This window comes from Haliotis cracherodii, unplaced genomic scaffold, assembly GCF_022045235.1.
Source record: "Haliotis cracherodii isolate W230 unplaced genomic scaffold, xgHalCrac1.p SCAF_5, whole genome shotgun sequence".
NCBI lineage: Eukaryota > Metazoa > Mollusca > Gastropoda > Lepetellida > Haliotidae > Haliotis > Haliotis cracherodii.
In genome coordinates this window covers 46,612,504-46,630,007 of record NW_027266308.1, presented here as the reverse complement: position 1 = coordinate 46,630,007, position 17,504 = coordinate 46,612,504, and the positions used below count along the sequence as shown (strand labels likewise).

At 40.5% G+C, this 17,504-nt stretch overlaps 1 protein-coding gene across 1 annotated transcript in view; it reads right to left on the bottom strand.

Annotated features, from left to right (window-relative positions):
* The window catches only part of LOC139442473 (kinetochore-associated protein 1-like), a 65,827-nt gene extending 48,324 nt beyond the window's left edge, over positions 1–17,503 (bottom strand). Inside the window, exons 1-13 of the mRNA XM_071223281.1 lie at positions 17,387–17,503; positions 16,396–16,530; positions 15,702–15,819; positions 14,319–14,434; positions 13,202–13,274; positions 12,180–12,260; positions 11,073–11,194; positions 10,407–10,494; positions 9,829–9,893; positions 6,657–6,766; positions 6,287–6,431; positions 2,089–2,123; positions 869–931 (exon numbers count right to left, since the gene is read on the bottom strand). Coding sequence (XP_071079382.1) covers positions 869–931; positions 2,089–2,123; positions 6,287–6,431; positions 6,657–6,766; positions 9,829–9,893; positions 10,407–10,494; positions 11,073–11,194; positions 12,180–12,260; positions 13,202–13,274; positions 14,319–14,434; positions 15,702–15,819; positions 16,396–16,524 — 1,145 coding nt within the window. The 5' untranslated portion in view covers positions 16,525–16,530; positions 17,387–17,503. The remainder of the gene's footprint in view (positions 1–868; positions 932–2,088; positions 2,124–6,286; positions 6,432–6,656; positions 6,767–9,828; positions 9,894–10,406; positions 10,495–11,072; positions 11,195–12,179; positions 12,261–13,201; positions 13,275–14,318; positions 14,435–15,701; positions 15,820–16,395; positions 16,531–17,386) is intronic.
* Position 17,504: the final 1 nt, after the last annotated feature.

Sequence of the window (17,504 nt, the reverse complement as noted above, 5' to 3'; positions counted from 1 at the left end):
TGACAGGTTTATTGGAGAGTCTACTACTATTCCACATCTTAGTAAGAAAACACAGGAATAGTTACTTGACAGGTTTATTGGAGAGTCTACTACTATTCCACATCTTAGTAAGAAAACACAGGAATAGTGACTTGACAGGTTTATTGGAGAGTCTACTACTATTCCACATCTTAGTAAGAAAACACATGAATAGTTACTTGACAGGTTTATTGGAGCGTCTACTACTATTGTGGATTTTGTTGAGAACGTCCTCTCCAAGTATATGCTGGTTTGGTACGATGGACAAGAAACATATCCGCAACTTATCAACTCTCAGTGCAAAAACTAGAGAGAGAGGGTGCAAGTAGAGAAACCCTGAGATGCTAAAACTGGTTTATTTGGTATAAAGTACTTATGAAGTCATAACATGATTATGTTAAGGTCATTTAACATTGCAACCAGCAATATTCCAGATATATGAAGGAGGTCATTAAATAATCAAGTCTGGACCAGACAATCCAGTGATTGACATCATGAGCATCTATCTTCGCGTTTGAACAACAATGACATACATCAGCCAAGAAAGCAAGCTTGACCACCCGATCCTATCAGTTGCCTCTCACAACCATCATGGGTTGCTGATGACGAATTCTATCCCGGATCTTCACGGGTCGTGGATATGTTACACCATTTAGGTCACAATGATCTAGCCACTTATCAGCCAAAATGTTTATTTGTTTTTCTTCATGTAATTCCAAAAGACAACAATAATACCACTAATTAAGGATTCACAGGCAAAAATCATAATTCATGAATCATTCTTGTTCCAAGGTCCAAAGGTGATTCATCTGTTGTGGAAATAAAAAAAATGTGCACTAAAATGTCTCACCTTGTCTGTGGATTTGTCTCCGTCAAACATCGAAACCTCACAGTGGCAGACAGGCCTGGCTTCCTAGGAATACAACAGCATGGTCACTTGACATCCTTAGTATATGCCTGAACCCAATTGGCATTCCCTAACAACAGTATATATAAAACCCCAAATTTCTAAAGAGGGGGTACTTCCTAGAGTAGTGTTCACATTTTCTACAGAAAATTGACGTGGAAGAAGAGTATGTCATATGTCAAGGTGATTGCTTTTTCAAGATTACTATATAAGAAAATCAAGTTCATGAATAACGCAAAGCTGTTGTTTGCACTCATCAATATTCCATCTGAGCCAGAACCAGACAATCCAGTGATTACATTATGAGCATTGATCCACGCAGTTGGGATGCAGTGACACGTATCAACCAAGTCAGAGTGTCTGACAACCTAATCCTGTGAGTCGCCTCTTTCGGACAAGCATAGTTGCTTTTTACAACAAACATGGGTTGCTGAAGGCCTATTCTACCTCGGAACTTCACGGGTAGAATTATGGAAAGGAATGTCTCATTTGTTTGTAATAATGTTGCATGATGTTCCCCTCATAATGGCCTATCTGGAACATTGCTGTTCATGGACCATGCTTTTGTCTTGACATTGCTTTGTTTGATAAGCACTGAAATACTTCAACATGTGCAGGCATGATGGCCCCATGGTCCTGAAGTTTGATGTCAGAGAATGTACTGAACAAACTTCATCATATTTCACACTACAGGATTACCAGACAAGGTTATTTATACCTTTAATGTAGTTCATGTTGTAGTCGGCAATTCCATTACCGAAGTATCATGTTTATTTTATATACTTATCCTGCATTACATGTTGCACATTGTTCTAACTACTGAAGTCCTAACTGGAAATGAATGACGATCTATCATCATCTTCAGTGACTCTTTTGCCCAACATGACCTCCATGATACTTGTGACATCTGGTGTTGGAAGACAAACCTCTATATGTCATTATTGTCTTCGAACGTCCTTCAGGGCTGATGGTACAGCGGGGAGGAAGACATTAGTCACGGGTGGGCCCTTTGGTAATGCAGGATAAGTATATGAAGTTATAAATTTAATGGCTATGAATACATGGTAGGTGAAACAGTTGGTTCTGATCCTGGCATTTCTGTACGAGGGTCATGCAGTAGAGATGTGGCAGTAGAGATGTGGCAGTAGAGATGTGGCACTTACTCTGAGGGACAAACTTCTGCTACATAGAGCACCTCCTGCAACAAGAAGACATCAGTCCACAACATGGTCACAACTAGCATCTCTTGGGACAGACAGTTGATGGATGGAAGAGAGTTTCATACTTTGTACATCACTGTATTCTGAGTGTAGAAGCATTGATTGCTGGTTAATTGAGAATGACCTTCAAAGTGCACATCCTGCAATGTTCACCCAGGTAGTTGTGAACGTTCACTTTCCTGTGTAGGAATACACTACACATACCTGTGTGGGGATGCACTACACATACCTTTGTGGGGATACACTACACATACCTGTGTGGGGATACACTATACATACCTGTGTGGGGATACACTACACATACCTGTGTGGGGATACTCTACACATACCTGTGTGGGGATACACTACACATACCTGTGTGGGGATACACTACACATACCTGTGTGGGGATACACTACACATACCTGTGTGGGGATACACTACACATACCTGTGTGGGGATACACTACACATACCTGTGTGGGGATGCACTACACATACCTGTGTGGGGATACACTACACATACCTGTGTGGGGATACACTACACATACCTGTGTGGGGATACACTATACATACCTGTGTGGGGATACACTACACATACCTGTGTGGGGATACACTATACATACCTGTGTGGGAATACACTACACATACCTGTGTGGGAATACACTACACATACCTGTGTCGGAATACACTACACATACCGGTGTGGGGATACACTACACATACCTGTGTGGGGATACACTACACATACCTGTGTGGGGATACACTACACATACCTGTGCGGAGATACACTACACATACCTGTGTGGGGATACACTACACATACCTGTGTGGGGATACACTACACATACCTGTGTGGGGATACACTACACATACCTGTGTGGGAATACACTACACATACCTGTGTGGGAATACACTACACATACCTGTGTGGAGATACACTACACATACCTGTGTGGGGATACACTACACATACCTGTGTGGGGATACACTACACATACCTGTGTGGGGATACACTACACATACCTGTGTGGGGATACACTACACATACCTGTGTGGGGATACACTATAGATACCTGTGTGGGGAAACACTACACATACCTGTGTGGGGATACACTACACATACCTGTGTGGGGATACACTATAGATACCTGTGTGGGGAAACACTACACATACCTGTGTGGGGATACACTACACATACCTGTGTGGGGATACACTACACATACCTGTGTGGGGATACACTACACATACCTGTGTGGAGATACACTACACATACCTGTGTGGAGATACCTTACACATACCTGTGTGGGGATACACTACACATACCTGTGTGGGGATACACTACACGTACCTGTGTGGGGATACACTACACATACCTGTGTGGGGATACACTACACATACCTGTGTGGGGATACACTACACATACCTGTGTGGGGATACACTACACATACCTGTGTGTGGATACACTACACATACCTGTTTGGGGATACACTACACATACCTGTGTGGGGATACACTATACATACCTGTGTGGGGATACACTACACATACCTGTGTAGGCGAGAAAACACTACACATACCTGTGTGGGAATACACTACACATACCTGTGTGGGGATACACTACACATACCTGTGTGGGGATACACTACACATACCTGTGTGGGGATACACTACACATACCTGTGTGTGGATACACTACACATACCTGTTTGGGGATACACTACACATACCTGTGTGGGGATACACTATACATACCTGTGTGGAGATACACTACACATACCTGTGTGGGGATACTCTACACATACCTGTGTGGGGATACACTACACATACCTGTGTGGGGATACACTACACATACCTGTGTGGGGATACACTACACATACCTGTGTGGGGATACTCTACACATACCTGTGTGTGGATACACTACACATACCTGTGTGGGGATACACTACACATACCTGTGTGGGGATACACTACACATACCTGTGTGGGGATACACTACACATACCTGTGTGGGGATACTCTACACATACCTGTGTGTGGATACACTACACATACCTGTGGGGATACACTACACATACCTGTGTGGGGATACACTACACATACCTGTGTGGGGATACACTACACATACCTGTGTGGGGATACACTACACATACCTGTGTGGAAATACACTATCCATACCTGTGTAGGAATACACTACACATACCTGTGTGGAGATACACTATACATACCTGTGTGGGGATACACTACACATACCTGTGAGGGGATACACTACACATACCTGTGTAGGCGAGAAAACACTACACATACCTGTGGGGATACACTACACATACCTGTGTGGGGATACACTACACATACCTGTGTGGAGATACACTATACATACCTGTGTGGGGATACACTACACATACCTGTGTGGAAATACACTATCCATACCTGTGTGGGAATACACTACACATACCTGTGTGGAGATACACTACACATACCTGTGTGGGGATACACTACACATACCTGTGTGGGGATACACTACACATACCTGTGTAGGCGAGAAAACACTACACATACCTGTGGGGATACACTACACATACCTGTGTAGGCGAGAAAACACTACACATACCTGTGTGGGGATACACTACACATACCTGTGTGGGGATACACTATACATACCTGTGTGGGGATGCACTACACATACCTGTGTGGGGATACACTACACATACCTGTGTGGGGATACACTACACATACCTGTGTGGGGATACACTACACATACCTGTGTGGGGATACACTATACATACCTGTGTGGGGATACACTACACATACCTGTGTGGGAAAACACTACACATACCTGTGTGGGGATACACTACACATACCTGTGTGGGGATACACTACACATACCTGTGTGGGGATACACTATACATACCTGTGTGGGGATACACTATACATACCTGTGTGGGGATGCACTACACATACCTGTGTGGGGATGCACTACACATACCTGTGTGGGGATACACTACACATACCTGTGTGGGGATACACTACACATACCTGTGTGGGGATACAATACACATACCTGTGTGGGGATACACTATACATACCTGTGTGGGGATACACTACACATACCTGTGTGGGGATACACTATACATACCTGTGTGGGGATACACTACACATACCTGTGTGGGGATACACTACACATACCTGTGTGGGGATACACTACACATACCTGTGTGGGGATACACTACACATACCTGTGTGGGGATACACTACACATACCTGTGTGGGGATACACTATACATACCTGTGTGGGGATACAATACACATACCTGTGTGGGGATACACTATACATACCTGTGTGGGGATACACTATACATACCTGTGTGGGGATACACTATACATACCTGTGTGGGGATACACTACACATACCTGTGTGGGGATACACTACACATACCTGTGTGGGGATACACTACACATACATGTGTGGGGATACACTACACATACCTGTGTGGGGATACACTATACATACCTGTGTGGGGATACACAACACATACCTGTGTGGGGATACACTACACATACCTGTGTGGGGATACACTACACATACCTGTGTGGGGATACACTATACATACCTGTGTGGGGATACACAACACATACCTGTGTGGGGATACACTACACATACCTGTGTGGGGATACACTATACATACCTGTGTGGGGATACACTACACATACCTGTGTGGGGATACACTACACATACCTGTGGGGATACACTACACATACCTGTGTGGGGATGCACTACACATACCTGTGTGGGGATACACTACACATACCTGTGTGGAGATACACTACACATACCTGTGTGGGGATGCACTACACATACCTGTGTGGGGATACACTACACATACCTGTGTGGAGATACACTACACATACCTGTGTGGGGATGCACTACACATACCTGCCTGGGGATACACTACACATACCAGTGTGGGGATACACTACACATACCTGTGTGGGGATACACTACACATACCTGCCTGGGGATACACTACACATACCTGTGTGGGGATACACTACACATACATGTCTAGGCGAGAATACACTACACATACCTGTGTGGGGATACACTACACATACCTGTGTGGGGATACACTACACATACCTGCCTGGGGATACACTACACATACCTGTGTGGGGATGCACTGGGAGAGGGTTGTATCTGCTGCCAGTTGTAGTGAGTACACAGGCTGGAAGGATGGCATCTCCCGGATGGTCAAGGCACTGTAACCATCGTCAGCTGCCGACATCAGCACCAGCTTCATACTCGTCAGGCTGGAGTGGAACAGGTCACAAACAATCAAAATGGCCATGCTTATCCTCAATGCTTGCTTTGTTTTGGTCACATATCATTATGGTCCTCAGAGCCCCAAGAAATGAGAAACAGATAAATACAGGTCTTTTTTCCAGAGTAACGATGTTATACTGAAATCTATCACTTGAATCTTGCTTATTCATCTATGGTGTAGGAATAGGGTAGAGACACCTGAGAAACCTCACCTGCTAGTGGGATCTTCTGAAGAGTCCAGCATTAACAACTGGGAGACCTTCAACTCTGGCAGATGCTTCAATAACACCAGGTTCTTGACACACCATAATGTCACACTGTCCTACAACATAATCACATCACAATGTCACACTGTTCCACTTCAACACAATGTCACACTGTCCTACAACATTAACACAATGTCACACTGTCCTACAACATCAACAGTACCCATGAAGATTCAGGTCAGAATGGGTCTTCAGCAAACCATACTTGCCGTAAAAGGTGACTATGCTTGTCGTAAAAGGCAACTAACTTGGTTGATGCATGTCATCGATCCCAATTGCGTGGATCGATGCTCATGATATTAATCATTGGATTGTCTGGTCCAGATTATTTACAGACTGCCGTAATATAGCTGGAATATTGCTGAGTGCGGCGTTAAACAACAAACCAACCAACAACATCAACACAATGTCACACTGTCTTAAATCAACAATGTCACACTGTCTTACATCAACAATGTCACACTGTCCTACAACATCAACACAACGTTACACTGTCCTACAACATCAACACAATGTTGCACTGTCCTACAACATCAACACAATGTCACAATGTCCTACAACGTCAACACAATGTTACACTGTCCTACAACATCAACACAACGTTACACTGTCTTAAAACATCAACACAATGTTACACTGTCCTACAACATCAACAAAATGTTACACTGTCCTACAACATCAACACAATGTTACACGGTCCTACAACATCAACACAATGTTACACTGTCCTACAACATCAACACAATGTTACACGGTCCTACAACATCAACACAATGTTACACGGTCCTACAACATCAAAACAATGTTACACTGTCCTACAACATCAACACAATGTCACAATGTCCTACAACATCAACGCAATGTTACACTGTCCTACTACATCAACACAATGTTACACTGTCCTACAACATCAACAATGTCACAATGTCCTACAACATCAACACAATGTCACAATGTCCTACTACATCAACAAAATGTTACAATGTCCTACAACATCAACAATGTCACAATGTCCTACATCAACAATGTCACAATGTCCTACTACATCAACACAATGTCACACTGTCCTACAACATCAACACAATGTTACACTGTTCTACAACATCAACACAATGTCACAATGTCCTACAACATCAACACAATGTTACACTGTCCTACAACATCAACACAATGTTACACTGTCCTACAACATCAACACAATGTCACAATGTCCTACCTACATCAACACAATGTTACACTGTCCTACAACATCAACACAATGTCACAATGTCCTACAACATCAACACAATGTTATACTGTCCTACAACATCAACACAATGTCACAATGTCCTACAACATCAACAATGTCACAATGTCCTACAACATCAACACAATGTCACACTGTCCTACAACATCAACACAATGTTACACTGTCCTACAACATCAACAATGTCACAATGTCCTACTACATCAACACAATGTCACACTGTCCTACAACATCAACACAACATTACACTGTCCTACAACATCAACACAATGTTACACTGTCCTACAACATCAACACAATGTTACACTGTCCTACAACATCAACACAATGTCACAATGTCCTACATCAACACAATGTTACACTGTCCTACAACATCAACACAATGTTACACTGTCCTACAACATCAACACAATGTCACAATGTCCTACATCAACACAATGTTACACTGTCCTACAACATCAACACAAAGTTACACTGTCCTACAACATCAACACATTGTCACAATGTCCTACAACATCAACACAATGTTACACTGTCCTACAACATCAACACAATGTCACAATGTCCTACAACATCAACAATGTCACAATGTCCTACAACATCAACACAATGTCACACTGTCCTACAACATCAACACAATGTTACACTGTCCTACAACATCAACAATGTCACAATGTCCTACTACATCAACACAATGTCACACTGTCCTACAACATCAACACAACATTACACTGTCCTACAACATCAACACAATGTTACACTGTCCTACAACAATATTACACTGTCCTACAACATCAATACAATGTTACACTGTCCTACAACATCAACACAATGTTACAGTGTCCTACAACAATATTACACTGTCCTACAACATCAACACAAAGTTACACTGTCCTACAACATCAACACATTGTCACAATGTCCTACAACATCAACACAATGTTACACTGTCCTACAACATCAACACAATGTTACACTGTCCTACAACATCAACACAATGTCACAATGTCCTACATCAACACAATGTTACACTGTCCTACAACATCAACACAAAGTTACACTGTCCTACAACATCAACACATTGTCACAATGTCCTACAACATCAACACAATGTTACACTGTCCTACAACATCAACACAATGTCACAATGTCCTACAACATCAACAATGTCACAATGTCCTACAACATCAACACAATGTCACACTGTCCTACAACATCAACACAATGTTACACTGTCCTACAACATCAACAATGTCACAATGTCCTACTACATCAACACAATGTCACACTGTCCTACAACATCAACACAACATTACACTGTCCTACAACATCAACACAATGTTACACTGTCCTACAACAATATTACACTGTCCTACAACATCAATACAATGTTACACTGTCCTACAACATCAACACAATGTTACAGTGTCCTACAACAATATTACACTGTCCTACAACATCAACACAATGTTACACTGTCCTACAACAATATTACACTGTCCTACAACATCAACACAATGTTACACTGTCCTACAACATCAACAATAGTACACTGTCCTACAACATCAACAAAGTTAAATTGTCCTACAACATCAACACAATGTTACACTGTCCTACAACATCAACAATATTACACTGTCCTACAACATCAACAAAGTTAAATTGTCCTACAACTTCAACACAATGTCACACTGTCCTACAACATCAACAGTGTCACACTGTCCTACAACATCAACACAATGTCACACTGTCCTACAACATCAACAGTGTCACACTGTCCTACAACATCAACAGTGTCACACTGTCCCACCACACAAGTTATTATGATGTTACAATCTAGCCCATTATAATGTAGTATGGCTTCCAACTTACATTTGAGTCTTGCAGGATGAGATATCTTTTGTTTGTTGATAACTTCCCTGTCACCATACCAGCATCTGTAACAAAGCAGAATCATTAGTTTATTAATTATTATGAAATCAAGAATAAAATAACTTAACATGCAAAAACATTTTCGTTTAATAAATTCAAATGATAATACATCAATAATGAATCATTCAAGACTTTAGTTATATTATGGCGATACAAGTCTTTAGACATTTACCACTTTGGTGGTTCCTATCACTATGAATATGGTGCTGACAAACTATGATAAGCATGATAGGCATGATAATCTCGGCAAATCTGGTATTCTAACCCAATCTGTAGATCCTGGCATGAGTAAGGGATGCAACTCTGTATAGCATATTGCAGTACCTTGGGCCACTTGACTGATTGAGTGATAGGCATAAAAATTGCCACAGGGGTAAAAAAAACAGGCCAGGAAAGCACACCATATTTGTGTGTTTTTGTTAAGAACAAATGTCCTCCTGCATGCTAAGTAATCAGTTTTCATTTCCTTAAAATCTTAGATAACAACTGTCTGCATATATTGTTAACCATGTACTGACCTCCCTCCAACATGTCTCCAACCATGTCTTGGATTACCAGCTGACCATCTGACCACTCCCACACAGCAATGATATTGTCCCCAGTACCCTAGAATGGAACATCACAATGTGGACAAACTGACCTCAGTGACGCTACAATGAATAACATGAATAACACTTTGGTCATTTGGTCATGTACATATTAGGCCAAAAGTGTGTGTGTGTGTGTGTGTGGGGGGGGGGGGGGGGGGGGGGAGAGAGAGAGAGAGAGAGAGAGAGAGAGAGAGAGAGAGAAGAAAAAAGAGGGAAAGGGGAGGAGAGAAGAGGGGGGTCCTTGAGATCTTGTATGGTATTTGCTTCACTTTTAACATTAGGGCTATGGACGAGGATCCCTTATATAGTGCTATATTATAAACAATGTTAGGCAATATTGCATTTCTGTTTTGTCATAATTATCAGTTCCTTCATAAAGTTATCATCCTACAATGTTGTATGAGTATATGAACAGTTCCTTGTGTTATCAGCTTAAAAAAAGGCATGCAAAGTGATTGAAGCACACCATCACTTTAAATTTTATTTTTCAGCATATTCAAGACAAAGTGTGTGTGAACAATTCTTTTATAACAGTGATTATAAGGGTAAAATAGGATGATTATCAAGCACAAGGGACTGCGAGGATTGTCTTACAAGGGTGTACACTGTGTCCGGAGTTGTGATGATGTCATGTGTTCTGTGAGTGTGGAAGTCTGTGGTCTGGACATTGACAAACTGCAGCATCTCCATCAGCTTGGTTACACGGTCCTCTACATCTGTAACACAGAAAGGCCATCACTGCACCTTGTACCCTAACTGACGGAAGGAGCAAGGGTTTCTATGAATAGTGGCTCAACACTGATTTAATGTATTTCAGTTTTATAATGGTCATAATAATCGAACAAAACCAGCTATATCCAGTCATGCCAGGTCAGATGACCTTTATCTATGTTTTCAATGGTTGACAAAACAGTGCCAGCTTGGCAATGTGTGCATCACGTGAGTTACAGAAAACATATTACCTGTGTCAGGAAGGATACAAAAACATATTGAACTATTTATTTCTTTAAAAGTTACTTTGAAAGAAGACATATATAGAGAATATTATTAATGGATTCCAAGGCAGGGTTTCAGTCCAAAGAGGCATCAGCAGATACATCCCAAGAAAGGCTGAAAAACTCTAGAGAGTGAGTGAGTGAGTGAGTTTGGTTTTACGCCGCTTTTAGCAATATTCCAGCAATATCATGGCGGGGGACACCAGAAATGGGCTTTACACATTATACTCATGTGCAGAATCAAACATGGGCCTTTAGCGAACACTTTGACCACTAGGCTACCTCATTGCCCACTGTACTCTAGATGAAACCTGTTCAAAATCATAAATAAATTACAAGTGATTCTGTGGCATTTAATTGGTTAGCCGAGCAATGATTTTGCATTTATGATAATAGAATGGGTGGGGCTTGTGTTGCATTAATGCTTTTTCGCATTATCTAGTTTTTTTGTGTTTATGAATAAATAAGCACTCTGAAGTTATCATTGTTAACATCTATTCATAAGAATTAGCTTCAACATGTGTTTGCGCTTATGGAGTTATAATTGCTACACAGACTTACACAGTATGCACATTTTTTTTTATAATTACACCTCATTAAACACAAACAAGAACGTTGAAGTCAATTCTTAAATACATTTGTTTGGACCTTGTCTCTGACGGACATTTTTAAATCAATAGCCTCCATCTACGAGAGTTCTACTCACCGTCAGCCAGCAGTGTTAGATCCAAGTTTCGGATGACATAGAGGCGTCCTCCGGCTGATAAACTGTACAGGTCATAGAGTCCTGGGAACAGATTAGTTCCAATAAACATTCAAAGGCGATCAATAATACATGTATTTACTACATTAATCACACATGTGAAAACAAAACAACCCTATATTGCATAACGCTGGATAATCAAAATATCAAAGATGGCTTCTCTTCAAAAGTTTATTCAATGATCAAACCTAGCGGTAAGCATGGTAAGTATGAACATCTCATTGATATTCTTGACCCAGACTGCAGCACTCTTTTCAGTGAAACTTCTCCAAAATGACCACCTCCAAATTTCTAATGTCAAGGTACTACACATGGTACATAAAACAAGTATCATTTATCACCTCTCACAACTAATAATGAGTGAGTGAGTGAGTATTGTTGTACGCCGCTTTTAACAATATTCCAGCAATATCACGGCGGGCCAATCCAGAAATGGGCTTTTCACACTGTACCCATGTCGGGAATCGAACCCGGGCCTTTGGCTTGACAAGCGAACGCTTTAACCATGAGGCTACCTGACTGCCCCCACAACTGATAATGAGTTATGTAATGTCATTTGTACAGTTTGAGGAATGTTTGACTCATCTTATATGACCAACAGATGATGATGGTGGCCAGTTCTCTACACCAGCTTACACTGACACCTTAACGGACATATTTTTACACAAAATAAAAATGATGGTTCGGGTTGTTGTTTTATTGGTTTACCATGATTGCGGACCGTCGTCCACCCTAATTCTTTTGAATGAAAAATAAAATTATGAGGACAGTCAATTTTTATTCAATAAACATGCTTAAAAAACAGAAACGTTTCACAGGCAACTTTATTATATTTTCCTTTCAAACACAGACCCTATGTTTTTGAGAGAAAAATCTGTAAATGTTGTAAAGTAATAAAAACAAAAGTCCTAATTATAATCTTGTGCTATTCATGTATGAAGCAAATGGGATATAATAGCTGTTACCATCATCTCTGATTTGGAACGTAATCTTCTTGAAGGCGTTCCCATCCCTTCGGTCAGCTTCTGGCACAACCATCTGGCAAGAGTCAACAGAGGGTGAGATGGTGGAGGAATGAATGACACGCAGTAAGTGGACAGGTTTAACATCATATCAATAACAAGGGTAGACACAGCTTAATTCAGACTAGTCACTACTGGTTCATTTTCACATCCTATATTTTGTTTGGACAAACAACTAGTCAATCAAGATTTTCACTAGCCTGGGGTCAAAAGGACAATAGGCTATACTTACACCTGTAAAATGTGACATTTTCCAATAATTAATTACAGGGATGGATGACATGTGTTAAACTGACATGTTGTCTGTTTGATGTTTAATGCCGCATTCAGCAATATTCCAGCAACATGACGGCGGTCTGTAAATAATCGAGTCTGGACCAGAAAATCCAGTGACTGACATCATGAGCATCAATCCACGCAATTGGAATACGATGACATGCATCAACCAAGTCAGCAAGCCTGACCAGCCGATCCCGTTAATCGCCTCTTACAACAAGCACAGTCGCCTGTTAAATTGACATGTAACACATCAGGATAGAAGGATCAAGTGATATTCACAGTAATAACTTTCTGACGTTTAAACATTTAGTGATTCTCAATGTTGATTGGTCAGTTGAAGCAGAATGGTGTTACGTGGCTTCATTGTTGAGAACACTGCACTATGACATCATCCATTGTTTATGACATCATCAACTGACAACATTATGTCATAGGCTAAGTGCAGTTAAGTTTCTCTGTAGGGTTGACATGGTTAACATTGCATATATTTTTCTTCATTTTCTTTCTTGAAATGACAAAAAGTAGTACAAAGAATATTATAAGAATAAAGGTTGTAAAGAAATGAAGCCGAATCATTTCAGAAAGCTGACAGCTGATTGGCCCAAGTACCTTCGTATCCTTCTTTTAGATTGGGCGGTCAAAGTCAGGTCAGGGTTCACCTGGCACAACCTTTAAAGGATCATCATGCAGAGAAGAACTTTATCAGAGTAAAAGATTTCATTTTAAAGAGATTGTGGAATTCCCATAGAGGTTTAGGTAAGGTAAAGGTATGGTGACTCACAAAGGAGAAGACTGTTTCCATGGTTTCCGTCTCATGAATGAGCAGCATGCCCTGACTATCTCCAATGATCAGCAGACTTCCATTAGGACTCCACGACACAGCATCTATAGGGGACTCTGTAGGCAGGATGCAACACACATACAGTATCAAGGAAATTAGGCAACATTCTACCATCATCAGTTGTGAGGTCTCTACATAGCATGGAATTTAATTCCATGTGAATGTCACATCGAGGTGTATTGTATTAGTCAGTGAAGGACCCCACAAATATTTCTCCAACCGGGCATGTAACCTGTAAGTAAGCATCTCATTGAGAAATGTCTGTATTAACAACTTTCAGCTGAACAAATCCATGGTATGAAGTATAAATGTCCACTGAAAACTGTGAACATATACCAGTACATTTCAAATGGGGCAGATTGCTTCACATGAAGTGAGGTGAGTCAGGTTCAAGATTTTACAGTACTAGCCCAGTGAGATACCATATCACAGTTTAACATGAATATACAGACTCTGAGCCAACAAGTCCTTGTTTTAGCCCCTTAATGCTGAGTGCCAGGCAGGGTAACAACAAGTACCTTCTTTCAACACCTTTTGGAATGACGTGGCCAGGGATCAAACCCCCGACATTCCTCTCTACCACTTGACCACACAGGCAGTCACACATTGCTTCAGAAACATGGGAAGGACATAGCAATTTCTTTGTCCAAAAAGATACAAAGACCATACAGAGGCAGATGCAGAATTGTGCAAAAATGGGATGAAGTTCCATGAGTGAACAAAAGAACATATTAAGGTGGCACATAAGATATCTTAAAATGGGGCTGGGGGTACAGACACAAAGAGATGCACACACACACCCCAGGACCTCAATTTGAAGATCATGTTTATTAGGCTTAAAAAAAAGAAAAGAATTAGTTTTCAGGCAATGGTTTTTGAAAATATATTGCGGGCGGGCGGAGTCTTTCTTTTTTTTAAATACTAGTATGTAACCAAATAAACAAAGAATAATCAACCTGGGAAAGGGCCTTCCTACATATATCTATTCCTTGATCTTGATGAGAAAAAAACTGGAATACAGTATTTGACTACAGTTGGTTTTGAAATATTAAACGATATTTGGGTTTTTTTCAAAATCGAAATAAAAGCGAAACATGCGGTGAACTTTATGATGATGTGTGCGGTGCCTGAGAACCAAGACTATTATTTTTTTAGCCTTACAGTGATTAGCAGCCTGGATTTGTCCATTGACACACATGTTAAATCCAGATTAACTTAAAGATATTTACTCCATTGTGTTCAGTTATGGTGGCAACAGTTAAAGGTTATACTATAGTTAATATAAGTATCTAACAAGATAACACATCAAAAGCAGCTACACACCAAATCCCAGAGTGACTGCATGTTGCAGATCCCTGAACACAGCAAGATGCTGCTCCACAGCGACACAGGCCAGATCCCCCAGGACTGACGTCACCACCTTGGGCACCACACTCTCGTCCTAGTGGAACAAGCAGGACAATATATAGCATACAGGTACATGAAATACAGCTCATGGGGATGATGGAAATCAGGCAAACATGTGTCCAGAGTCTAAGTGTATTTCTTGGTGCTTTATAAATAGGGATGGGTATTGGAGGTTTAAAGGTCATACTGCGATATGCATCACAATATATTGTATAATTCTAAATTTTGAATTTAGAAGCAATCTATTACATTAAGGTATGAATTAAAGTCCATAAATGGAACAAAAAAAGATGTTGCTACAACATGATGTTTTTACTCAGTCAATAAATACACAGCCATCTCGGGGCCCAGCTAAGGCATTTGGCAAGTATATAACATTAAACACATGATAAGAATTGCTATTTGAAATCACCCGATGTATCAAGCATGAAAAAATGATATTGTGATACATATCGTGTAATGAATGAACCTCGATTAACTGTTAATACCGCAAACCCTTAGTGTTTTATCATGATAAGGGCACAATAAAAAGATCAAATACATGTGTTCCTAAATTATCAACCCAGAAAATCCTGACATTAATATTCAATACCAAACGCATGTTAATTACCGCATCTTTAGAGGATATTGTTGCGAGAGTCTCCACTTGGTAGAGTGCAGAACCCGACTCTTGTCTCGGGCCAAAGATGGCCGTTTCATCTGAGCCAAAGTCACTAGTCACAATGTCCCAGGCTGCCATCTTCACCTGAAAAATAGTATACACATGGTATCAGGCCTAAAATTGATTATGATTTCAATATTAGAGCAGGGGTCCATAGTTTCTGTCTTCAGCAACTGGCAAACGCAGATCTATGAGTTTTTAACAATTATGGTAGATGAAATCATGGTAATCATGTTTTGACTGTGTTAGGTGAGAAATGTCGGGTTGGTTGGAATATGCAAGCAGAGAACAAAAGTAAGCTAAATCTGACTATGCTTAAGTATGTATCGCTACAGTGAAGTGTATCATCATGACTACTGAGCTCTAAAACATTTTGTATGTGCTCTTAATTAACATCAAACTATAGGCAATATATCAGCAAGGTAGGTAGGTACCTTTGGTAAGATAAATAAATGAAAGAATCACGTACCATATATGATATATGTATCCCCTCACCATTTCTAACCATGTTGACTAAATATTCATATTTTGGAAAACAAATAACATGTGCCAAATGTGCTAATTCATATATATCATGTATTACATACTCATTTACGTAATCAAGCTATTTTGATTATGTTTTGCTATGTAAAATATGAAACATGTAATAAAGTGCAGATGTAATCATGATAATTGTGACTCGATGTGAAACAAGTTCAATGGTGAACAGAATGAATGACCTGCATGAAGACGAAGTTTAAAATCACTGAAAATAGAGCATCTAGAACATCTGTCATGCTCTTGATTCTGAATGCCATAACAATGAGATTAACACGACCATAGCCATGAGAGCAGTGTCTTTATATTGACTGTAAGATGACTTAGATTCGCTTGCTGTTACCAATATGAACAGAAACAGTCTTCTCCTCAGTGTTTACAAATGGGCTAGCGATCTGGTTACCTTTCTCTTTGAGGTTGACGGATGATGATAGATGTCCTCCCAGCTCCCGTTTAGGGCAATAAGGTCGACACGATTTGAAATTGTAAATGTGTGAAACAAGATCACCGAGATCTATGTT